Source organism: Eleginops maclovinus, chromosome 6, assembly GCF_036324505.1.
Source record: "Eleginops maclovinus isolate JMC-PN-2008 ecotype Puerto Natales chromosome 6, JC_Emac_rtc_rv5, whole genome shotgun sequence".
Classification (NCBI taxonomy): Eukaryota; Metazoa; Chordata; class Actinopteri; order Perciformes; family Eleginopidae; genus Eleginops; species Eleginops maclovinus.
The window spans coordinates 20256834-20284277 of NC_086354.1; the positions used below are offsets into that span (position 1 = coordinate 20256834).

The 27444-nt window shown below is 41.3% G+C and overlaps 1 protein-coding gene across 2 annotated transcripts in view; it reads left to right on the top strand.

Annotated features, from left to right (window-relative positions):
- Positions 1-27444, top strand: part of LOC134866500 (receptor-type tyrosine-protein phosphatase mu-like) — a 142919-nt gene that overhangs the window by 82569 nt on the left and 32906 nt on the right. The window contains exons 12-19 of one of the 2 annotated variants that reach the window (XM_063886709.1): positions 6061-6334; positions 8908-8944; positions 9688-9762; positions 11298-11433; positions 12739-12768; positions 21152-21459; positions 24704-24784; positions 25439-25465. In XM_063886709.1, the coding sequence (XP_063742779.1) occupies positions 6061-6334; positions 8908-8944; positions 9688-9762; positions 11298-11433; positions 12739-12768; positions 21152-21459; positions 24704-24784; positions 25439-25465 (968 nt within the window). The remainder of the gene's footprint in view (positions 1-6060; positions 6335-8907; positions 8945-9687; positions 9763-11297; positions 11434-12738; positions 12769-21151; positions 21460-24703; positions 24785-25438; positions 25466-27444) is intronic. The other variant, XM_063886710.1, reaches the window with a different exon arrangement.

Consider the following 27444-nt stretch of genomic DNA (forward strand, 5'->3'; position numbering starts at 1 on the left):
GACAGAGTGATCGCTTTTTAATCTCCTCGCAGGTACAATTCAGAAGGCCTTATTCATGCTGCCATTCTTTCAGTGGGCTAATTACAAACCCCTAATTATAATTAACGGAGTGTCGTGGATCGGAGCTTCCATTAATTAGCTAGCCGGGCTCCTCTTTTGTGTACCGTTGGAAGGCATGCTCACCTCGCCACCACATGAAAGAGATGCGCCTTTGGAGATGTGACCTCAAGTTCAAGATCCACCTCTTTATGTTCAATAATTGTCATCTTATCTGTTTCAGAAGGGTATAAACTCAGTGACAGTGCTTGTTTTTTATGATAAAAAGAGGAAATAATGTGTTTTGATACATTTATTTTAAGCATCATATACGTTTCATGACTCTCTCAAGATGATCCATTAAAACAATCTAACCATCACTCATCAGTGGAGTTGAGCACATAGCAAAAGTACAACTCAAAACTAATTTAGGCACTCTTTGAGCACAGCAGAGCCTCTCCACGTCTAAACTTTGGGGGTTTTCAGGTACACATTTTTTTCCCACACCTCCTCCCTCTGCCTTAAATCTCACAGGACATAAAGGTCAGTATGCTGCCTTCATCTGCGCGCACGATGTCTGGAAAAAATATGAATTGCAAAAGAAAAGAGGTAGTGGAGGGCAGCAAACAGGAGAGATTATGATGCAGGCCTAAGATGAGATACAAGCAGGCTTTTGAAGGTTTTTTCCACATCCACCTCGAGTGACACGCGATGCCTTTGAACATTTAAGGTGACTATAAAGTAGCTGTCATTCAGAGAGAGTGTGTTAAGTCTGTTGGGATCTGCAGTGTGGCCAAAAATGATAATATTTTAGTCATCTGAGTTTCCCAAGCTCCAACAATTCCAACATCTTTCATATTTTTTGGGATTAGAGGTTTGAAAAAAGCATGAGAAAGACTTTTTAGTCACATTCAAAGAGATGTAGTAATGGAAAGATTCCCCAAAGTCCAAAAACTTTAAAACATAGATGATCCTTTGAGCATTTTGACAAACAAGAATTAAAATTTCATACCATAGCTAGATTTAATTGTGTGCTGCCACTCATGTTTCAAGAGGAGCCATCACTTGTCTAGAGTGGTGGGAAGCTCATTTTGAAATTGAACACTTTATGAAATCAGTTTTAAAGCCCATAAGAAGTAGTGATTTGACAAGGGAGAACACTGATCTGCAGCGCCACAGAGCAAAGCAGCATGAGGCTTGATTTGATAACGCAATCTTGCACGCTGATTGGGTTTGTGAGGTAATAGAGCTCCAGACATTTGAGTTTCTAACAGCAGATGTTTTTCTGTAATACAGGAAGGGGAACTCACTGCGAGATCACACGATAGCGGTAGTTCATAAAAAAATCAAGACGTAACAGACGACAAATGTCCGTTTCACTTCATCATCCTGCAGTCATGCTGAAGTCAAATCATGTTTCAGATAGATCTGGGCAGACGCTGTCACTGCTGAGGGAGACAGTCGATTCTTCATTTTTTTCGTATAATTGCTAATCGGTATAACATTTCGTACTTGGATTTGGCTTTCTAATCTCCGGGGACGACACACGCAGCCGGGAACAATTTTTACCAGAGGGGACACTGTTCCTTTAAGAGGATTAGTGAACTGTCTATCAGTCATGTCGTGTTTAACTAATGTTTGTGATGGCCCCTCGTCAGGGCTAGAATACACCTCCTCAATCCGTGGCATCAACATAAATGTTAACATGCTTCTGAAGAAATTAGTGATTTGAGATGCTTTCCTTATCGTTCATACCACTAAATCAGCCCTTCTCTCTTATTCTGACATAACCTTTGCCTTGAGCAAGCTTTAACATATATACATAAACAGCAAAACACAGCAGCTTCTGGCGGTGAAAGAATTATATTGAGGAAACTCAGTTCCTGTGTTGTTTGTACCCTGTAGCATCAGATTATCTGTGCCCAACCATGGCCTGAAATGAGTTAAGTGATTTTCTGCAGTCTTAAAATAAGCACTAACTTTCTTTGATCACGGCATGGCAAACGCTAATAGCTGTGCTTTAACGTGACACAATTCGTTGCTTTTTACGACTTCAATGGCAAATGTAATCTATTGCATTTTCTAATTTGTTTGCTTTATGGACACCTGGGAAATACAAGGAGTAAGAAGGCAGACTGATGGAAGAAGGATGCTGGGTCAGGATAGGTGTGTTACTTACAACCGCTCTTAAATCAGACATGTAGGCATATAGAGCCAAGCGATTAGCATTAGAGAGAGGGACAGTGATTGAAATGCTCCCCATACCCCTTCCCTCATCGACTCAAACAGCCCGGAGTTCTCCCCTATCAGCCCACATGAAAAATAAATCTGAGTTTCAGGTCACAATCCAGTCGATTCCGAGTCAATCCGCCATAATTGGTTGGCGTCACATGGCGGCAGAGCTGAAATCTATCGGGCAGCTAGGCTGGAGGAGGCTTAATTGGTGTCAGCTCAGGTTGCAGTGCTTCTGCAGGAATACAGGTCTGCCCTGCAAGCCCCTCTGGCAGACCACTTTAAACAGCTTATACCATTCTGCTCGTACAGCCTTCTTTCCTCTCTCCTCCCTTTGTCTTTCCATCTTCTGCTCGGAGAGAGAGGTTGAGGATTTCAGAAATGTTTGAATTAAGTACAATTATGCACCTTTCACAGAGGCGTGTGATGTGAGCTGTGGGTTTCCTCTCCTGAGGTTCTTTCTTTTAATCTGCGATCCGAAGATTTAATCGGCTGTTTCGACCAAGCATCGAACTGGACCTGTTCATCACTTGTCTAGTAACACTGTGGATTAGCCTGAGAGCAGTGCTAACAGTACTTCTATATCTTCTAAATCTATAGAAATTATAGGATATAGTTTCTATATCCACCTGAACCGCCAAAATAAGACTCCTCAGTTTACCTCCCTAACATTAAGACATCCTTATGTAACACTTGCGCTTCTATTGGCTAGCACTCCAACAAATTGTACATGATAGGTTAAGGGGCGGGACATCTCGAAGCGGTTGACCAATCACAACAGAGCCAGCAATCTAACCAATCGGAGGAGACTGCTCTGGTTTCAGACAGAGGGTGAAAAGAGGTGCTGTACCACAGGCAGTATGAGAGAAATAAACAGCTTTTTGAACATTAAGGCCCCTTTAAATTAAATTCACTTTGATATTGCTATAAACAATCTAAATACTTCTATCACTGGATTATGCGATTCTCTATTTGCTATCAGATCAAATGAAACATCGGCTAAAAAGTATTTTTTTTGTTCTTGCTAAGAAGCCATTGGTGCTCATCTGTTGTTTTGTTGTTTTTCCGTTGCTCATTCATGTCACACTAAATCAGGAAAATGACTAAATGACTCTGATCTGTCAAAATTAGTCATAACGTAGATTGTGAACTCAGCATGAGGTGACAAGGTGTCAGCTGCTCAAAGGCACATTAACATCATGGAAAAAAAGAGGAAATTATTGCGTTTTAAAATCACCAACATTAAACTTATGAGTCACTTTACATGTTTCGAGCAATTGAGGTGAAACTATTATGATTTTCAAACATTGTGTAGTGTGCTTACATACTTCAATTTGCTGCTAAAAGGTGCCTTGTGGTGTTATTGTTGTAATCACTTACAAAGTTCAACAGAACGTTGTTATTAAATTGCAAATTCATTGTGCGCTTGTGTTTAGTTTCCTGCCGCAGTAGATATTCTTTGAAAGAGAAGCAGTGGTGTAGATTTCCACATTACACTTCTTATCCCTTGGAGCCTCATAGCCCCTGGCACTTGATATTTTGCCCGAGGAAAAGCAGTACCATTCACACTGTCTTTCATTAAGTCATAGCACAGCCACATCATCATATCCTTAGAAGCCCCCCAGGAGGTAACCAGCTTTTGTTTTTATTTCACTATCTGCAGATTGATTCTGAATGTAAAATACCAATATGTGCAAGCAACAAACAAAGCAACAAAGCAAACACTGAAAACTGGGCTATCCTTTTGCTGAATAAAAAACCAAAAAAATGGACATACAGCAGAGCGTCTTTTTTAGGATGGAGACTAAAAAGTCTATCTATGAAACCTGATTGGTACTGCTCTATGATTGACAGCAGGTATCACTCTAAAGACTTTCATCATAGCCCACATCAGATCTACAGTGTTTTGGCGGAGGCCTCCATGCAGCCTCATCGTTCATCTCTCTGCCGCTCTGCAGCTACTTAAGGGGCTCCCACGTACTGTCAGCTCCTGCCCTTTGACCTCTGCTCTCAATAGGAGAAAGTAATTAAGGGCTGATTCTCTCGGCAGGATTAAATATTTCATCACATCCCATCCCGGCACTAAATAGGAGAGCTCTAAGGAATTGGGACACACCTACCCCGAGCAAAGGGGGATTTTTCTAATGACACTGCAAGCACCTTATGATAAACTATAGGGTTAAAGAGCACATGCTGTACACACAAGGGGGACACTTAATCATCCAATACCCACCGCGGGGAACAATTGATCATCTCCAGGGCTGTTTGTACTGTGACTACGCAGCTTAAGTGAACAGCCACTACAGTTTCTGTTTCTCTTTGTTGTCCTAATAATGTTGGCTAACTGGAAACTGTGCAGGTTCATCGGAGCTCTACATCCTGCCAAACCCGACCCATTGTTACTTTTATATGGCAATAAAATAAATGATTTAGAAAAATATGAATTCTTCACAATGATTGAAAAGGCTGTTTGCAAAATAGTCTCGTAATTGGAAAACTATTTTAAGAACAAGGGCAAAGGCTTGTGTAAAAACTAATTCATACAGATACATAAATGGGCAGTCTAGGATCCTTGTAGTCTAACAAACATTATGAAGGCCTTTTTTTTCTCATTGCATGACATGTGCAGAGCAGCTAGACTTTCTTAACCCACGTGTTTGCGCTTGTATGTGCCCTACGTGCTCCCAATCTGGAAAAAAATAACTAATGGTCAAGAAATCCACATGGTAATTTTTGAATAAGAAATTCAGTTCAACAATGTGCTAATTATTTATTCATTATAGTTTCATTTGTAAGTGTATCATCCAATCATGAAATTTAAATCTACTAAAAATCAGGAATCAGCTTTCCAGAACCAGAGAACCAGAGCATGTCACATCATAGTGTTCATTTTTATTCACTCACACATTTTTTCATGGATTAATTCAGTGAGCCGTTTAACTTTGCTCCGTCTTCTGTAATAATAACTTGTTGTTTGCATGACTCCTTTTGAAATGGAACACTAGTCCCCAATCATGGCTGGTTATTCTGCGTGGCAGCTGTAAACAGACTCTTTGTCACTCAGTGACTCAATAGATTTAACAGGTGGATGCGAGATGCATACTAAAATGAAAGTCTATAAGACAGTCAGTCTCCCCCTGCAGCTAAGTGGCCGGCTCAGAGACAATGTCATCTCTGTCAGAGGCACAGAGGGCTGCAGTTTTGATCTAGCTGAACACAAAGCGGAGAGGAAATGGAAGGAGCCGTTAACCTTTTCAGTTGTTGAATAATGGAAATGCAAATAATGTCATGCCCGGTCCTGTGTCACTGCTCATTTATCCTGCACTGTATATTTTAGGATATATCCTTGGGATCCTATTGGTTTTCATGCACTGACTCTTCCTATAACTACTTGTATATAGCATCGTTAAGCTAATGAAAAAGCTAGCAACTGGCATACACCAAACAAAATGAAATAGAGGTTTAAAAATATCAAAGTTTGTGGACGTTTTAATGTGAACATCTGAAATGACCAGATGAGAAAGTCATTATCTGTCAAATATCTGACGTCTAAATAGATATATTTCTAGAGACTTGTTTTACTGTGAGATTTGGAGCTTATCAACATGCATTTCTGTGCCAGTCGTAAAGAGGCCATATAACACTTTGTAGTCCTTTCAGACAACCACACATTATGCCTGCATTGCCAACAGCGTTCTACAAACCCTTGTCTGGCCCGTTGGAGTATTTTAATTGTGTGTGTGTGTGTGTGTGTGTGTGTGTGTGTGTGTGTGTGTGTGTGTGTGTGTGTAGTGCGTACCAGGTGGTGGTGGAGGAGGAACGTCCACGCAGAGCACGAGGCACAGCAGAAATCCTCCGCTGCTACCCAGTTCCCATTCACTTCCAGAACGCCACGCTCCTAAACTCCCAGTACTACTTCACCGCTCAGTTCCCCGCAGGCGGCATCCACTCGCCCCAACCCTTCACTGTGGGGGACAACAAGACCTACAACGGCTACTGGAACGCCCCTCTGCTGCCACAGAAAAGCTACAGCGTCTACTACCAGGCTGTCAGCACTGCCAACGGGGTGGGTGTTTGTAAAAAATGAATTTTATTCATGCCATTCAGTTGAAGAGGCACTCAAGCTACATGGCGTTTCTAAATAGGACTTCATTTAAAAATATGACCATTCTGTGTTTGCTTTACAGCCAGTGGTAGAAACAAGGCTAACCAATTATTTAAGTGCAATACTTTACTTTGTTATTTCCATTTTGGGTTACATTATAGGCTACTTCTACTCGATTTCATTTTAGAGGGAATATTGTAAATTGTATTTATTGTAAAGTTTAGGTAGTTTAAACTATTACAATCCCTATGGACCAAAACTCTTAGAATCTATATGACACGTACATATTATTCTACTCTCCATAAGGAATACTTTTCCTTTTGTGACTGTAAATGCATTATGTTTGAATACTCCAGCACTTAAGTAGGTTAGATTGTGGAATTAGTACTTTTTATAAATGTGCATGTATATGAATAATTCTTCCACTGCTGGTTATAAAATAAATATAATTACAAAGATGACAAAGGGAGGCAAAAAATGTTGAGTGTTGAACTCCCGGTTGACAGTTTATTGTTGGCAGCATGACGCTACTGTGCTAATAAGTATATAATGTACCTCTGCAACTACACAATTAGATTAGCATAGTCGAGAAACGTCTAATTTGTTTACTTAATTTAATAAACCTTAAGCACTCACATCAGGATAAACAAATGCCACAAAATTTAATTAGGAACGTGAAAGTAGTATTGTTTTCTAGAGGACATCGTATAGTCAAACATCGCCTTATCTGTTAGTATCCTTTGCATATCCGCTTTAAAGTATACAGGAAACAATGCTTAATATTATGGTGTGTTAATGAGACTGAAAGGCTGTCGGATTGATGGACTGGGCTCCTGAAAGGGTCTGAAGTGGCTGAGTACAGAAGTCCCTGACTGCACAGTAACCGCTCAGAGGCAGACACATGCACGCAGCAGCACAATTGCATTTGGCCTCTGATAGATGTGTCAGTACTCTGGTGGGCCGTACCAACAGCACTGTCTACACTCTTAATAAGCTGCAGCGGGGTCAAGCATTGAATACAGAGCTCTGTGCACTGACATGCGCTCTGCCTCCATTACCCTGGCCCCGTTCTCCTGCCTTCTTCTATGGAGCTTTATGCCGAATACCAGACGAGCGTTTGATCAATGGCATTTAAGAGAAGCACTCGTCCCAGCGGCAGTTAAGTGTAGAAGGGAGGAAACAACAACGGGGTTACCGATCTTACAGGTCGCAGCCTCTGTCTTCAAGTGGCACTTGGCGGAGCCCTCCCTCCGCGGAGACACAGCAGACAGCTCAATGGCGACTTCAAGAGCCCGACCGATTATGGTCCTGAATTAGAATCACCATAAACAGCCTCCTTGAGAAACACCGGCACGTCTTTCAAAAAGGCAATAGAAATAACGTGAGGCAGGGCTTAATCCAATTAGCGAGTTTACTCTTGAGAGAGGATCTCTGGCGGCCTGAAACTTTCCAGGTCGATCTGGTGAGCGATGTGAGGAGGCTGATGGTGCTCTTCCTCGCACAAACAGAATTAAAGAGCCTCTCGTTGACACAGCATAAAGCTCTGTTTCTGTGATGGAAATTTCAGATGAAATTTGCACATTCAATTTTTGGTTTACACTAGCCAAATGCACTCTCTTTCATGAAGCCATTACTGTCATAGTACTGCAAGCTTTAATTAATGTCTAACCATGTTACAGTGATTTGTTTGGTCCTCTTAGACTAAATTAGCACTCAGAGAAGGTGAGTGCTATCCGTATATAGATTTTTTTCAGCATTCTATTCAAATCAAAATCTAATATAACTTCTAATGTTGCCTTAAACAAAAGGACCATCTGACAGCTTAAAAGCGGCAGTAATGTGAATACACATGCACCGAGGATCACATGAACACTGACGGTTTCTTTCTCTTCATTATGCCTCTCATGGCCTCTAAATGCTGTCCCTCCCATGTGTGCTCACTGCTCATTGGACAGCTTGGCTGGGTCAAATCCAGGGACACATCTCTCGTGTCTTTTGTGTTGTTGTACTCATTCCCTCTCAGTTCCTGTCTGTGTCCTTTTTCCTGTTCAACAGACCATTGTTGACAACAAACTTCTCTGCCAGCAGCGAGAGCCATGTTCCTTTTTTTTATGTTGTCGAAGGCTGTTGTCAGAGCTTAAACTCCATTACATATTCAGAAAGGCTCCCTGACGTGTCATTTCGGAGCACCGCATGCTGGGTTGGTGTCGCTTGTCACAGGGCTCTGGTTTCTCCACAGTGGCTGACCACCTTGAGCCGCAGGCTGCCGACAGATCGCTGTTGGCTGACAAATCAGCAGCTCAGCACCACTAATCTGTGCTACAGGCCCTCTCGCCTAACTGCGTTTTGTGTCACAGTCATTGAGCTCAACAGATGATAGGGGACAGCGTGGAAGTGACCGAGCTGTTTTGTTGTAACCCGTGTCTTCTTAGAAAGGTGTTGTTGCAACTGTCTGTGCCATATTAAACTCTGCTACTGTCTTTTTCTCCCTCCTTCTTCCCTTTCCCCCCCTTTCGTTTGTCTTATTTGCACAGGAGACTAAAATCGACTGTGTTCGAGTAGCCACCAAAGGTAGGGGTAGATCTTAACATCCTCTGCGCTTGATTTCTGAGAACTAACAGAATTAAAATGAACTTGATATGAACCGACAGTCACGTCTCTCATTCCCCATTAAGGTTGTTAAAGATGTTTAATGTGTTACCCTTTTACAAATGTCTTAAAAGACTAAAAATGGGAGTCTTCACATCAATATGTTGACAGGGAAGAGGGTTTTTTACATGACTTGGAGGCAGCCTATGTGCCCATTGAGGTCTGTAGGTACTTAGCTATGCTGCCTGTATGTCCTGCTCCACACATTACAGCCAATGAAGTCTAAGCATCATTGATCCGGGAGCAGAATTGATAAGGCCGGAGGGAGCCCCAGTCACGCTATGTTCTGGGCCATGAGAGATCCTGTCACATGCTCTGACAATCTTGTATAATTTGCACCTTCACTATGGATTTGATGTGAGCTCCAGATATCTCTACATGGCTCAATTGTTTAAAGTAAATGACACAGAGGTAGCAGAATCATATATAGGTAATTTCTCACCTGAAAGAACACATGTTAATGCACTACATATGGCCCGGAGAGATATGTGTGAAATTGCTTTTGCTAACATGGCAAAGTAAATTGTGAAATGCTTTCTAATATTGTAATGTTGCATGATGATGGGAAATGTTGGTTTGGCTGTGTTTCAGCTTCAGTGTGGCCTGTCTCTTTTTCTCTGTCTCTCTCTACTGCATGCAATCTTGGATCCACTGACTCTACTCAGCCGCCATACTTGTGACTCAGCTCACAACGCCGTACATCCGCATCGCCCCAGCAGCCGGGGACAGCCAACTAACAGGTCAGACCCGCAGCTCTCCCAAAACATTCTCTGACCAACTCAATTATTCTGTCCACAACTTGGTTTTACCCGCTACATGTTTAATGAGCCAGCAGTCGTGATGATTCCTTCAACAGGAAAACAAACAAATGGCATATTGCACGTGTGTGCTTGTGTTCATTGTTCTGCTATTTGCATAGAATCAGAGTGATTAAATCAAAGACATTGTTTTCTGCCTTCATCTCCTCAGCATTACTGGACATGAAAGACCTGTTTGAGGTGTGATTTTTTTATTTGATGTGTCAGTGTTGGAGATTTTTGACAGGAGTTAATGCTCTTTCATGAATATTTCTCATTATCCTTGGGAAATTAAGTGTTGGTAGGTGTTGTTTGCTGCAGTCGCGACAAAAGTAAACACGCAAAAGGACGCTGAAGTGCACATCACGAAGATCCGGAGAGTTTTCAAGAGTGTGGTGTCTATTAAGATTCTGCTCACTTGTTGTGTGTAAAAATGTAATCTGCCAGGCTAGAATGGAAGAGTATTGACTTGTGGAAGTGAACATACAGCACTCACATCTCAAATGGGGATTTGTCTCTGACAGCATTTGTGTAAGATTAGCCTGTAACAGTATATTTAGATAACATCTTCTCCATCTGTCCAGACATAATTGTTAATATGTCACCTGTCTTGAAAATCCTCCACCTCTCTGCTTTAAAAAGTCTAAATAAAAGGCCTGGCTGTTGATAAGAGCACACCAGAGCGAGAACAATATGTCACAGCCAGCCCGGGATAGATATTTACCTTTTTGATAACAAGAGAAAACGGCGACGCTGAGGAGAGTGAACCCGCTCCAACAGATTGGTCTGACATAACAATTTGTCATTCTAAATTTACCCCCAGTGACAGGGAATAATGGTGTTGTTCAGGTGGACAGTTGTCATTCCAGGGACGTTGCTTTCCTCCAAGTGCTTCTTATCACTTCGCAGGAAGCATATGGTTTTAAAACAAGAGGCTCCCCCCCTCCTCTCTCTTTGTGTCTGCCGTATCTCTTCCCAAGCTGATATTTAATGTGTTGGTTATTTCAGGCTTTTTTATCTTCTTGGGTATTATCTCTTCCGTACTGCATCCTACATTTTTTATAGCCCAGCAACCATTTGCCCCAAACATGATTAACCAAGGCTAAAGATGGTGCGCACTTATCTCTCGCAGTGCAGCTTGATCCACAGAGTGCAGACGTCCACTAAGGACGGAGCTAAAGGTGGAGTCTTCAGGAAAATAGTGAGTCACTTACTTTTCGAAAAATAAACATTACTCCAAGACAATAAATGTGATATTTATGGTCCACAGAATGCCACAGAATATCAGTGTATTGATTACTCAACCCAACTCCTCCACACAGTCCAATCAATGGGAGGAAATGCTGAAAGTATGGATGTGCACTCTCCTGTTTGGCTCGTGTAGAATTAAAGCAAATAATCATTGGATCTGTTTCACAGTCTGCCCCAATTAATAGCACTTTCTCTGTTTGATCTTTATGCATTGTGATGTCTTTCAGGAGCAGCCACGCACAAACCTGACGCGGTGGAGCCGGAGAAACAAACAGACCACACGGTGAAGATTGCCGGAGTCATCGCCGGCATCCTCCTCTTCGTCATCATCTTCTTAGGAGTAGTGCTCCTCATGAAGAAAAGGTAAGACTTCCCTTCTTACTTGTTGAAATACTATTTCACATTTCTGGAAGAGGTTGAACTAACTTGCAGAAAAATCAGTAGTTTCATCATTTTGTATATTTCTCCCTCAAATGGTCGTATTGTCAGCGTCGTGGTAAATAATTAATTTGATTATGTTGATACGCCCCATTAATGCTGTTTACAGCCATGAGATACAGTGTGCCATGAAAAATTAATCCGTTTCCTCGGCACCCTCAAACAAATGTGCAGCGCTTCAACGACATTGGGATGGGAATAGGAAATAATGTTTCAAGGCCTGTGGAATGGAGGGAGGCGAGGAGGAGATAAGAAAGAAAATATGATGAAAAGGCTCAAAAGAAAAGGGGATGGCCACATAGCTGAAGGCTAAGTTTACATTAGCCCTGGATCCCATACTGGAGAGGTCCTCAGTACATATTCCAGCTATCAGGGAGCTCAAGCTCAGCAAATATCAACCCCCTTTGTCCACAGCAAAGCTTGAAATAACACTGTCAGGTTCTGCATGGATTGCTTTAGTATCTCAATTTTAAGGCGGGGAAAAAATAAAACATTTTCCGGTAAAACTTAGTTTGCATTAGCTTTAATTTACTGTACTTTCCTTGGAGTTAGACAGAGTGTGTTGAATTAGGAGTAAACAGCAGTGAAGTAGATGAAGCTGAGTGGGGAGGCAAAGATGTGTACTATTACAATCACCATGTACCGTGTTTATTTTTGACAGTAATATAATATTCTTCATCTTCCGTGTATAGCACAGCGATCAGTGGGTGGGTGTGAAAAGCAGCACTCGGTAATGGAATTGTTTTCAATCAGCCTTAATCAAACCAGAGATGGAGATGACTTCATTGGTTGAATTTCATGTAATTTACTGTTACCAACAGGGGATCGGAGTTGTGTTTAGACATTCAAAGCACTCATTAAGTCTCAACCTGGGAGGTCAGATATGGTAATTTTATATAGATGTATAAAATTGTGTTTTACTGACAGCGTGGCTGCTTTTGATTTGCCATTACATGCCGTAGCTCAATAATCTCAATATCAATATAATTAGAGATTTTCGAACGTATTGTACTGAGCCCCACCCCCCACCCAACAAAGCATGACATGACTCCAAGCGATCACCTTTGCCCTCATGTTCACTAGTTTACCTCCACGTATGCCACCATATCTGATTTTGTTCATTTCTACTCTTTTTTCAAACATTAATATATTTTTACTTTTTCTTTCCTTTTCATTCCATCCCCTCCCCTTCCTCCACTGCTTAAATCCTACCACCACCCCACTCGGCAGAAGAACCTATCACTCCTACACTTACTACCTGTAAGTAACCACTTTGTGTTATGTTAGTGCCATGCTTCTCACCCTCACGCTGTTTCCCATGCATGCAAAGAGCCATGTCATCCTCCTCCTGCTCAGAGCCATTACAGAGACCTCACTGTAATCTCTGCTGGAGGAGCGGAGGACGCCACCTCCATGATGAGCGTATCACATCATACTGTATGTCATATTGGCACGACTTCTGACGAGAGCACGCAGACGCAGTTACACCCCCACAACATTAACCTGCCACTGAAAATATTGCTCACATAATTTTTCTGTTTGACTTTAAGGAGTTTGTTTATCACAACGATGAACTAAACTGCCTTAATGGTTGTACGGCTGCCCAGCTCATGTTTTGAAAGGAAAAAAAAAATCAATGCAGGAGCTACTGCATTTTTACTGAGTGTGAATTTTTCATTGGCCTCCGATGATTTCATCTCTGTTGACTTGTCAAAGCAAGAGTTTTTGAAGTGCCTATCACAGTGAATCTATGGTTTAGTTTTTCCCCATCGCCTCAATAAGCGTGTCCAAATTCTCACTCTTTGCACACTTGTGTATACGCTCAGAAATGCAGTAAATACCTCTGGGATTGGCCAGGTTTTTTTTTGCAGCAGAGATGTAAGCATGAGCTAACGTGTTAATCCTACCAATGTGGCTCCATATGCATGTGATAATGTGTAGTCGTTCCCTACCCATACTCCATCCTTCATCATGAAACCATCCCATGCTTTCTCAAAATTTTTCTTTTCTTGAGCATGCTTTTATGGTTATTGCACGTCCATCCCATCAATTCTATGGTGATAGTGGAGTTGTGTCTTTAGCTGAAAACACATTTGCATCACTACCGACTGAGCTCATGTGATCACAGGATAAACTCCTTTCAATATAGACGCCTCCAACATCATAAAACAATAGCTGTAACGCTCCTGCACTCGCTCTTAATAGGACACATGATTCCAAATCCCGCCTCTGAATGGTAAAGAAGCTTATTCTGCAGCTCTGCCTTCACTGGTCTGGCTCTCAGGCTCCCCCCCATACGCTCTTTGTGATGGATGCCGACTAATCTGTCTTGAGATGGCTGTGATCAGAGGAGTGAATGGAGGCTGCCTCACATCAAAGAACATCTCAGAATACACCTGGAGATAATACAACTCTGAATACTTCGCGTGTCACTCATCTTAGATCACAGCTGCATTGGGTGGAAAGCCCCGGTGACTTTGGAGAAGTGGTGTCATCAAAGCTAATCGCGCACATTGGCCGAGCTAAGCGGGAAGAGATGAGGTTGTCAGTGAAACTTTGAAAATATCAGATTTTGTAAGCAAATGGGTGCAAATATTTGTTTAAGAAAGAGCTGATATTGTCTACACATTACAAGTCAATACATAATCAGGAAGATGGAGATATAAAGCTTGTTTTCATGTGTTTTTGTATTTATGGCGAAAAGTATTCCTCCATTTGAAGGACATACTGTAATGCCTTGGACGGATTTGTGTGGAGGCGTGTTTGCTTTGATTGATAGGTCTTACGTTAGCCAAATTGGACATTTTGGCTCTAAACACGTTACAGGATGCATTTGAGCGCTTAAGCCAAAACGGGTCCCTTCAAAAATGAATGTATGTGACATGAACAGCACAACGTCGACGTTTCCCTGCATTCTCCCGTCAAAACGAATTCGAGGGGTTGCGAAAATGTTGTGACTCCGCTCCAAAGCTGACAGGATATCAACATAATATACAGTAATATAAGCTGAAGGAGTAATGATTTCCATTTGAAAATGTGCCATGACTGCAGCGAATAATAATAGATAATTAAAAACACGGCTTGGAAATAAATAAGTAACCTAAGACTTCTGGATCTCTGTAACCAGTAATGCATAACTCCTATGATGTAAAATCGAAACATATTTACATGCAGGATGCCTATTTGAACAATTAATTTATGAATGGCTCGAAGGTGTTATATACAGAAGCAGTTGATAACAAATTCAATGACGTCTTGATCGACTTTTATTCCCCTAGTTCTCTAATGATGCTGTTTATTGTAGATGTATTGATATTTTGCACACTGCAAGAAAATGCTTTAAGGAGAAATTATAATTGTACGTCGCGTGGTATTTTCACCTCCGTTAATTAACAACAATAAGACACTTTTCAGCTAAATGCATCTGGATGTTCATCACTAGGCGTGCATCACCAATTGGGGCTAAAATATTTCTCTACAAGGCCATTAACCATGAATATCGAAGAGAAATTGAGAATGATGCTGGAGTGAGCAAGTGTTCCCCCCCATCCTCACTTTCTCTTTATATCTGTCTATGTAGCATCCATTTCAAGGCACAGGAACATGTTGGCTAACTGGAACGACGATTTGCACCTTGAGGTGTTAATGCACAAGTTAGAAAGGTTCCCACCAAAGTGTTTCTTAAAGTTAAGTCCTTTACTCTTATTGTTACCTCTTTCAGGGTACTTAAAGTCTACTCGTAATCAAATCCAACTTCCTGATCCCAAACTTTTTATCAACGAATTAAGGTTTTCTTAAGACGCTCTCCTCAGAAGCGTCCATCTGCAGTTCTGACGACAGCCTTGCTGCCGTCCATGAGATTACAACACCTCGATGATTGATGAACCCCATGAATGTTCTTATGCATTCATCAAAGTCTTTTAAAGGCAGGAGAACATCCTGTAGATGCCAAAATATGCACTTTGGGTACATTGCCAGAGGTGACTGCGGGGGCTAGCTCGCAACACAACATCAGTCAGAGCGCTCATTACAGATGCAGTTACATGTGTGATCAAATATATGACCGTTCTTTAATCAGGTGTCCGCGTACCGGCTGCCGAGGCTCCTGCTGCTGCTGCTGCTGGGGACAGGAGGAAGATCAATAGCACAGGGCAAGGGTTGCGATTGGGTCTTTATTTCCTGAGAGAGTTAGATTCATCCATCCATCAAGCAGGCATGTTAAATACAAGCACACTTACTGTATGACTTTGTGACTGATTGGTCAGGCTTGTCTCGTGTTCCCTTAAACCTCAGGTATGTGATCTGACTGTGTAGATGTCTCCGATTAACTATGATTTTATTCGTCTTCTAAAATAGAATTAAACTCATCCCTCCCTTAAAAATCTTTGAAAGTTCGTATACTTACTAAGAAAGGGACACATTGAATTGAAGTGTTTGGAATACTTTGCAAAAACATAGACAATGGTGGGTTTACTTTAGGTTACTTAAACTGACCTGAATCTGGAGATCTGTGTCCTGTAGTATCGGACACTTATAGTTTGCCATATCCAACTGTTTTAGTTTACTCTCACCACTCTTATAGCATCATTTGACAATAGGTCACTATTTTCAGCAACAAAGCTTCAAACCTGCAAATATTACTTGTTGTCACATTTTGGCAGTGCTGGCTAAGATAGAAGTTTGAGGATTGGCATGTCATCGCCTCTGAGTTGATTGAAGAAAGTGGCTTACCCTCAGATCTGGCAGTCATGGAGCAACATTATTAATCATCTGCTGTTGTGTTATTGGCCACCTGGCAAATGTACGCACAATCCCCTCTCTTTTTGCTCTGTTTTTGGTCCCTACCGCTTCCTAAGTGAAATGTCTGGATCTACAGCTAAATGCGATACTTAGTTAGAACCTAGTGGTTAATTGTGTCTGTCTGCTGTTTGGTGCAGAGCAGGGAGTGTACTGTGGGTATTTATAGCTTTTACACCTTAAACATCTGCCTTTTGAGGTTGAAAACGAGGAACCAGAAAGTTGCTAGGTGGATAGCTAGAGAAATAAGGAGACCTACTGTATGTTGGACTAAGACTGATTTATTGAGTTGCAATTAATGTTCCTTTAAAAGAACCCCAATGTCGCTCTGTGTCTAATGGATACAGTCTTTACGATATAAACACATGTTCTGTTTACAACTTTTTCTGCTCACCCAAAGCAATCAAAATACGATGTTTTCCAATTATTCATTAAAAAGTCCTTAGATGGCCCCGGCCGTGCCGCAACTGGCTGGGGCACCTGCACCGTATGCCGGCGACCCGGGTTCGATTCCCGACCGGTAGTCCTTTCCGGATCCCACCCCGACTCTCTCTCCTACTTTCCTGTCACTCTCCACTGTCCGGTCCGATTAAAGGCAAAAAGCCCCCCAAAAATATAAAAAAAGTCCTTAGATATACACAAGTTACGGGCTGCTTTGTTTAGGTCTTGGTCTTGAGTGCATACATTTTATTGAGTGGCCCTGATGGTAAACAAACCTGTTTGCCACTATCTGCTGCGTAATTCACTGGATTCATGCAGTGATATATCGAGAATAGAAAAAACGGCTTCCTTTTTACCGGAAACACACAGAAATATAAATCATCATTCATGGGCGGCCTACTAAATGCACCATGTATAACAGAATGTGCTCAGGGCAAACACCTTCATTATACCTTTCAAGCCGAACATGCAGCAAGAATCACATTAATTGGTACAAGCTTTGCAGATTTTTGCACCTTCGAGCTCTGCATGTTGATGAGGGATGAGGAAGAGCAGCTAGAGCAGGGCGAGGGGATCTCATGCTTGGATTGATAGAGTTTCAGAGCATACGTTTTAAATTAACTGTCATTTACAAAGCATGTATCTGTTACACTCCGGTACTGTACACAGTTTGTTTCTCTTGTTCCTTCTTAACTCTCTCCATATCTGTAGTGGAATTCAGAGACAGGCAGAAGTGCGAAAAACAAAAACTGTGGACATTATTAGCAAATTAAATATACTTTACAATAAATATACTCTGTTTTTTTAAGTATTATTAAATAAAGTACATTTTGTTTGTTGATATAAACCAAAATATATATATATTTGATGATCATTAAATAATATTAATTAAATATAAGAACAAGGAAATCTGAGACCAAAACGGTTTCTTGTAACGTTTGGCTAAACTAAATACATTTTTAAAATAATACTTTAACAGAAACAAAATGTAAAAACTGTGTTTGCCTCCTAAAAGTAACACTAAATGTTGTTTAAAATATTAGAATATAATGCTTTTTCTTTACCCAAAAACCTACATTTTTGAGAATGTTATTGTATAGTGTTATTGCTAATCTCACTCCAGTGCTTTTTTACAATTAATTCCTGTGTTCAAAGAATGTATTAAAAATGAGTTATGAAGGACAAACTTTTTTATTAGAGTCTACTTGAAAATACTGAATCGATGAAAGCAATCAGTAAGCAAATAAACGTCTCCTGTCACCGAATAGTCTGCATTCAGACATAGTTTCAATCATTGTGTTTGTTGTTTCTCCTGCTAAAGTAAAGGAATAGGACTGAGATAGAAACATGATTGATGGACAGAAAAGAAAATGTGAAAGATGGAGACGTGTTTGAATCGAGACACAGTGCAAACAACAACTGAAGTGCCCCCACTGCTCCAATCAAAGACGCTTCTGTTGCCCCTCCCAGCTGCGTGTCACTCATCTAACACACACACACAAATACTGTGGGTGTGTGTGGATCCTCTAATGAAGCCTCCTTTGTCCCGGTGTCACAAGGTTTAGGCCGTGCCAGTGCAGAAATGAGGCCCACCATGCTGAGCCTAAGGTTTTGAAGCTTTTAGAAGTTGCAACAGCATCACCTCCCACAGATCAGCGATTCTGGCAAACACGCGCAGACACACAACTCACATGGCTTCCTTTTTGTAGTAGCTGCACTCACAGAGTTGGGAGCTCTGCTCACTTAGATCCTAGATCTGCCACGGCTGTCATGTAAGGCCTGCAGACATACCATCTAATGAGAGCTGCCTTATATAGTTACCTGGAGTGTTAGCTCGGTATTTACTTCTAACAACACCTCTGCCATCTGTCTGTCTCTTTCCCTTTATGTGCACATTCACTGCCGCTCACACAAATTTCAGATTTTATTTTCATGCCTGCAAGCAATCAGTCCTGTACATGTTTGTTAGAATCTTTCCGTGTGCAGCTTTTACGCCAACTATCAGGGGATATGATAAATGGTCACATTCATCAAGATGCACAAACACTCCACTCCACACTTCCTCGTACTATCTCTGTCAGCACATCAGAGCCAGTAATATAGTCATCTATCATTAAATTTTCCCCTCTTACAAATGAGGAGAGAATAGCATGCCAATTAATCTTCATCTAACACCCACGGTGCCTTGCAAACATCCCAGTATTGCTGGTGCTTTCCTCATTTTGGCACTGGTTTCTGTGCAGCCTCGATTATCTCCAACGCTCATTCTTCAGCAGCTACGCAGGCCAGGAAAGAGAATCCAAGTACTAACAGACGCCGAAACAGGAACAGTGATACAGTTTTAAAACATGGATTATAGTTGCTCCTAATGGTCTTCTCCTTGAGTGCACACAGTGCTGAATCAGTCTCAATATTGCCTCGGGTATATACAGCCCCCCCTCCCCTCCTCACTCCTCCCTTTTGACAATATGAAGCTATATAGTAAAAAAACAGACACGATTGCCATTTTGTTTCCGACTCTAATTGCAGATTAAAGACAGAAAGTGAGTCCGGCAGATGAAAATGTCACTACTTTGTCACTTTGCCTTCTGAAGAACGGATCCACTATTAGCCTCACGTCGCGGCCTTCAGAGCAAATGACTGTTTGAAGGCAGCGGGGGCCTGTTGCCATATGGCACCAGACAGCGACGAAATTGAATAAACAGAGGAGATTTGCGAAAACAAAGCAGCAGGAGTGCATCATTAGATCGCAGTTGTCCGTGAGAGAGACTGCTATTCAAATAGGCAGAGGGGTCACACAGCGAGTAACAAAGTGCGGGGATCAGTGTGAGGGCTGCCATAGTTAATTCTCACTCCGCTCACTCCCCTCCAGCTACAGAGCAGTCATCAGATACCGCTATAGCTTACAGTGTTCCCGCTCAAGCTGTTTGCCATTTTTCTGATGTCTCTGGAAATGCACTCTAGCAGGGTTAACTCCTCAGAGTGATAATGAGAAGCATTGTTTATCATCATGGGGATTTCTTATTATGCAAGTGGTGATTTCTGGAAGGTTAAAGGTCGGCTTCAGAACGGCGCCCCTTCAGGAATTCAGTCTTAGTGCAGATCAGGGTCAGAGGTTGAGAAACTTGTTTAGACTCAAAAATCCAACTTATAAATATTTGAGGATTCTTATTTTGGAGCATAATTATTCAATGTATGTATGAGTAGTTTTTATAGTTCACCTTTTATTATTTTATGTAAATAGATGGTAATTATTATAACTAGAATCAGAATGATCTTTTTAGTCATACTGTCTTGTGGTGTAGTTTCTATTAAATCGAATTATTAGAAGCAGTAAAGAATTAATATCATGGTCATGTATTGTATTTACTGTTGAGTAGAAGAAGTCAAATGTGTCGCAGAACGCAAAGAAATCAAATGTTTTACTAACATCTAAACAAAAAGGCATAATAATGTATGTAAATATTTAATGTATTCCATGTACCACTGTTTAAGGGACAACTTACTGAGTTAGTAAAGTTATTATGTACATTTATTCCACTCCCTGTTTGTATCAGTAGGAATAGATATAACATTAGATAGTAGAAAACTTATGAGAGAAATCATACATAATAAATATCCTGTGTACATGTTTTAATTCAAAGTGCATCATACTCTTCTTCGTATCCGTCTAATATCTCTATGAAGGCAGCCCCAGGGCCTGGGGCCACAACAACACAGGCTCATGGCCCTTGCATGTGTGTTTTGACCAGGGACAAACGGCAAGCGCTGGTCACAAGACCTCAAAGTCTTGCTGGTGTACAAAGGGGTAAATAGTTCATGAATGAAGGCCTGAGAATGGACAGCTTTATCGGGGAAAGGTCAAAATCTTGTCTGATCCAGTTATTCACAGTCAGGAAAGTGAAGCCAGGACAGGTGAGAGGTGAGCTCGGCATCTGCTTTTAAACTCCAAGATTCCGTCTGCAGTACGTTTACGCTTAGAGTACACGTGGATCTGTGCTTCGCTGCGCATTCACTCCCTACACGATGCTTTAATGGTGTTTGATCGGGAGCAGATTGCTTGTAGGCTCCAGCACATCAACTCAAAGTAGGTCAATAAAAGCAGGTTGACTGTTTCAGTTCACCCTCCACACAGCCTGTATTCTCCCGCCCCTTTAATCCTATAGCTAATTTTAAATCATCAGGGCCCCTGATGTATTTGGGTTAGGGTGTCACACCTTTCCACACTTTCAAGGATTTATGTTGCACTGCTTGAAAAAGCCTTATAATAAAACCTAATGTGACCCAGGAAACATTAGCCATCTCATTACATCTATGAGTCATCACCTCCTGCCTCATATCAGATCAATTCAGGAGCAGTCGTTGTTGCTTTGGTCTGATTGATGTTTTTTTATTTCTTCTAAAGGAAATTGGCCAAGAAGCGTAAGGAGACTTTGAACAGCACCCGCCAGGAGATGACAGTGATGGTCAACTCCATGGACAAGAGCTACACGGAGCAGGGCACCAACTGTGACGAGGCACTGTCCTTCATGGACACACACAACCACACGCTGAACACACGCAGCGAGTGTGCGCTCACACTCAACGGCCGCAGCGAGTGTGCGCTCACACTCAACGGCCGCAGCGAGTGTGCGCTCACACTGAATGGACGGAGTGAATGCGCGCTAACGCTCAACGGGCGCAGCGAGTGTGCGCTCACTCTCAACGGGCGAGGTAAGATGGCCTACCTGGCTTTTACAGTCACACACACACACACACACACACTCAGTATGGTGGAAGCAATTTATTTGGTTTGATCAGGTGAGAAGGAAATCAGAGTTGGCTGCACACAAAATATTCCCACTGGAGCAACCTTTACATTTGAGTCTTGGTCCTCTTCCAAGTGAACTGGAGTTTCTGTAGGAACATATTCAGGAAAAAGTTGGTATTCAATTCTCATTTAAATGTGCAAAACAATGGGTATCAAAACTCACCATGTGACTGTTTCCTATTATCATGATTTGAGGGTTCTGGTCATTTATCACATCCAGTTTCATAACTGAGTGGAAATTGATTTTTAATGAAGAACTGTTTCAATGTCTCTTTGTTTGTCTGTGTTTGCCTAACCAAGACTTTACTCAGCCAGTGCAAAACTATTTAACTGTGATTTTATAGCTTTGGAAAATCTCCCAATTGTTGTTAGCCAATAGGGAAATACCTTCTCATACTAGTTTAACAGATTTAACTTTCATTTGATGGAAAAAAGTTAGATTTTTGGGAAAGATTTAGATCTTGTTTTACTTTTTTCATCCCTCTTCTCAAACTCTCAAGGGTTTTCTGTCCCCTTTGTACACATTCCCTTTTTTACTCTAATTATCTATCTTTTTACTAAATGTAACTTAAACTCCGATATATTTTAATAGTCAGTAAGTTTTTTTCAAAGCATTATGCACATAAAGTACCCGGCCCACCTGCGCTGACAAAACACTACAAACATAACAAACGGAGCAATAACACAGTTTGATAGAACCGATGAAATACACCTTTATGCATGCAACAACAAAGCACTTATGAACACAATCCATCTCCTTAGACATTACAGATATTAATCGCACATCTGAGACACAGACTGTGCCTTTAACACGTCAAACATAAAATATCTCCCACTATTTCAGCTCCCACTTTGTCTGTAATCAGGTTCTGAGGTCTGTATTGATCAGGCATAGAAAACAAATCAGGACATTCTGCAGACATTTCAGTGTAACGCCTTTATCTAAGAGTGTGATATATAGGACAATAGAACAGAAAGTGCATTTTGTTTCAGACCTCTCTTAGATCACACAGGTGACACTTTCTATTTTCCTCTGAAATTGAGTGGAAGTGTCCGGTTTTCTCCGCCAGAGGCAAGAAGCCTCTCCACAGAGCACAGACAGACCCCTGTGCTCTGCTCAGGTTACAGGTGACACAGGGCTCTGGATGGTAAATTGCTTTCTCAATTTTGGTTTAGAAGTGTCCACAAAACTTCTTGTGACTATTCCTGTTTATCATTTTCAAATCTTATTCTTTTAAGCTGAATTATTCTAAAATGTAATTCTTTTCTTTATGCATATATTGGATTAAGTTCTGTGGCCCAAGAATAATTATTTGAAAGAGGTTTTAGAAATAATAATTAGAATAATATTCATGATAGTAATATTAGTTTACTTTATTAGGATGTTGCTTATAATGGCACTGCACTGTGACTGTACTGGTATAGCTGCTTTAGCACTTATTAGCAATCTCTAGGGAGTCATAAAAAATCAATATAATCCAGGCTGCTTGAAATCTCTAACCAGACCTTAGATTTAACAGTAAACACAAACTCCAAGGTGCTGAACTCAGGAGAAAATGCACAACACACACTAGATGTGCTCTTGCGTGATAACTTATTAATTTCCTCCGTCCCAGGTTAAACGTAATGCTTTGTTGATGGACAGCTCCGCTAAATCTGCACCCAGGGCTTGACCTGGTATAATCCCAGTCAAAACCATCAGATTAAAACTCCACAGCAGCTTCCGTCTACACACCCCTGCAGCGGGATGAGCCCCAAAGATGCTCTGACCTTGATTAACTGTCTGTAAGTGTGGATGTTCAAATCTGGCCCTCTGTCTGCCAGCGCAAATGATTTAAATGCATTACTTTTTTACCCAGAGTGATGCTTTTAATGCTGTTCCCTAAACCCCCCGACGTCTCCGTGACCTTACGTGCCTGTCAATCGTGTCATTTGGGCTGAAAACACCAAGCAGACAGATTATAGTCCTGAACATACTGTGCTCATGACCTTAACTCTATGAGCATGGAAGTTGGATCTGTTGATGACACACAAGCAGTGACGAGCTTTGGCTGTTGTGCTTTTGTTGTGCTCCACATTTACAGTATGCTCCATTGTATTCATCTTTACTTTTCATGTACTTTACTTTTGTACATTACTTTTCGCATGTTGACTTTGAACATACAAATCATGTGATGTCCTGTAAAATATGGTAAATCGATTGCATTTGTACTGCGTTCTATCCAGTCTTTACAACTCCATGTAGAAGTCATCATTCACCCATTCATACAGAGCAATGTATGCAAGGAAGCTAACCTTCACACACATTCACACACCATGCCATCAGGAGCAATTTGGGTTAAGTGTCTTGCCCAGCGATATATGGACATGTTGTTTTTTCTATTTAACCTTTGAACAAACAGGAAAGTCTCATTGAGATGAACAATCTTTTTTGCAAGAGAATGCTGGCCAAGATAGGCACTAGCACAGTTACAGAACACACATAAAAACAATTACATATAGAGTCACAATCAGGCGTTATCTGCTTCTCGGTCACTAAGAAGCCCTGTTTGACCTGTCCTGTTGATCGAACCCACAACTCTCCGATACCTCAAAGCCACAGTCGCCAAATATTTTTCTTCATGCAACACAAAAGTGTTGTCAAAAATATATAAATAATTGAAGTTCTATTATCATTGCAATATGTGTTTATTTGGACAAGGTCTCAATATTTCTGCTGCCTCCATGATACACAGGAAGGGTCAAAGAAATTGTTTGCTTGCTAAAAAAATAATTTACTATAAGGTTAGTGAAAAAGTAACTAGAAGGGAAATCAAAGAGCACATCAGAAATATTCAGAAGTACTTTATTTATCCCAAACTGGGACATTTTTGAAATAACGGAAAAATAGAATAGAACAAACCTCCCTGTCTTACCGTGAGAATTCATTTGTGATTCAGATACTCCAGAATATAACAGCTTCTTCCACCTTTAAACAAACAAACAAACATTACCTCCTTGAGCAAAGGTAATGATACTTGAATTGACATTTTTGTTCATCGTGGTATTGCTTTCTTTCCTTAAGGTATACGTTTTGAATACTACCTCCACCACTAACGACACCAGACTATTGATCGCCTTGTGTTGTTTTCTTTTCTCCATCTCTAGCCGGATCATCACCCTCCTCCTTCACGCTGCCTAAAGCCAACACTCTCACTACTTCAATCCCCACCAACTCCTACTACCCAGGTAAACACGCAGCACAGAGTTCCCTCACGCTAATCCTGTATGTCAACAGCGAGAGTCTTTACGATAGAAGAGAAGGTGTTAAATTGAGTCAGGATAACTGAATAAGAGACGATATTGCCAAACAAGTATTAATTAGTTTTATGTTCTTGGTAAGAGCTTTTCTAATGTAAGTTACATACTAATAAAGTAATGTGTGGTATGAATGGATTTAGGTGTTTTAATAAATTAGGAAACAATTTCACAAATGAGAAGATAGATAAATTGACTTTGGATGGGTTTTACACTCTGTTACATATCCAGTTATAACCACAAGTGTTTTTAGTTCATTTTGCTCAGAAGGAATTTAGCTGTTCAATCATGGCTTTAATTTCTCCAGAAAAAAAACCCCTCATAATTGTATGTCTTGTGTAATCAGATCACAGCTCATTGATCAGATGGAGCAGAGGGCAGCTAGATTTATAATCAACTAAACTTGGTGTATAATTAGCTCTTCTGGAAAATATGATAAGTTTCTTGTTATGGCTGCTTGGCAGGAAACCAACAAACTGTCTTGTTTTTGTTATTGTTGTTTTTTTGTGGATTTATCTTGGCTTTAATTCACTGCAACTCTCTTTCCTCCTCCAACTTCTGCACTTGTTATGGTGGTATGAGCAGATCCCTTTGTGCCAACTGCTATCTTAGGTGAGACACATTTTCTTTTCCCATTGCTGTTGATTACTTATTCTTATTTGTAGCTTGAAGAAAATACATTTATAAGATGGCTGTTTTGAAAACTTATCTACAGATTTTTGTTTTTCCCACTTTTGGTTTTTGGTTGGCTCTTTTTTTTACTAGAGATGGCTTCCTCACCTTCATACCTGCCTGCTGCTTCTCCCCCTCCTCCCCACCATCCCTTCCTCCTCCATCTTCCCCTCCCTCCCTCTCCCCCCCTCCCCGTCAAAGAGGGGCTCTCCTGGGCTGAGGCTGGCTTCACTCCATCCCATCCGCATTGCGTGTCGTGCGTGTGATGTCACATACGTGTTTGACCTCTCATATGCATGGACAGACATGTGGACTGGATGTGGGGGAGTGTTTACGGGGGGCAACAGGGGGGTGGCTTGGAGGGGAGGGGGGGAGGGTGGGTGGGGGGGGGGGGCAGTTTGCCCCAGCACCAGCACCAAGGCTACAGTGTGCCGAAGCCATAGCAGCTGCACTGAGACACAAACAGAAATTAAACAGTGAAGGGGACACAGAAAAACACTCTCTCTTGGCCCCCCTCACAAAAAAAAGGCGGGATGCGTTCAGTCTGAACTATAAGGACTTGCATTAGCTGTGCTGCCCTCCCCTCCCTCCCCTCTCTCCCTCACTACGCATTTAACTCCCCTCCCTCCCTCCAAAACAACAACCTTTTCTATTATTCTTTTTAATGTTGCTCTCCCTGCCTTTGGCTAACTGCTAGTGACCTACTTGTTTTAGTTTTGGTTTTTTGCCAGGGTTTCTCGTCCTGTTCCATGAGAAAATAGAATCACAGATAAGCATTTTGTTCTTCCGTTAATTAATACCGGCCTTTGTTGAATACGCACTGCAGCCCAAAGTGCAGCGTCTTAAACGAGCAGATGCTTTTCCTAACAACGGACCACTTAATGTAGCTACTAAGTGGGGCACTAGAACTGAAATAATTAAATACTCAAGGCCATGCAGAAAAGATGCAATAAGCAACTCCAGCTTCACCACAAGCACCAGAACTACAGTGCAGAACTTAGTTAGGGCGCTGTTTTCTTTCACCAAACAAGTGCAACGTAAAGCCGAGCATTTCATCATTGCTGATGTGACAGCTGCTTATGTTAGTTCCAAATTTAATGAAGCATGAAACAATTAACATGAAATTACCGCAGCCAGAAAAGGTTACATGCTTTCAATTGTGACAGTCAGTCACATCATTGTCTCATCAGTTGAGGTTAATGATCAAAACTGATTATATCATAGTGCATCGGTAATGGTTTTTATTTTATTGCACACCAAAAAATATGCAGAAAATAAGTCATAAATACAGGTGTCACCACTACCACACGCAATTAAAATTATAGCAATTAGAGAAAGACACCCAAATGTCAGGACACTCAAAACTTTATTGGCGTCATTCAAATATGCAAGATCTAAAACAATAACAGCTTGTTCCAAAGACGACCCGTATATCACCATTATTTTCTCCCCTGAAATCCATGACTTCCTTGTTTTGTTCTTTTACTTTTGTCTTGCACTGTTGAAATTGCCCCATCCATCCACTCAACATCCCCCCCCTCCCCTTTGACTTAGGCTTTCTACCACTTTGGACTGAGCAGGCATGTGATCTTGCCCTGTAGCGTAGCTCTAAAACACTCTACTGTAACAGGTTCTCATGCTGTATTGTTGCTTATCCCCTCTCTCCTCTCTCTTCTCCTCTCTTTTTCTTTACATACGTAACCTCTTATGTATCTGCTATCTAAAAAGTGCCCATTAATGGTAAGTTTTCCCAAGTGGGCCCTGGGTTGGGGGAAGGAGGTGGTGTTTTTACTCATAAAGCAGGCCAAAAGTGAGAGGCTGCTTCTGACATGGACATTTTGACATTTATTGCATGACCAGTGGACATGTTAGCATCTCACCACCCTCCGTACCGTGCCACCAAGCCACCATTAGCCTAG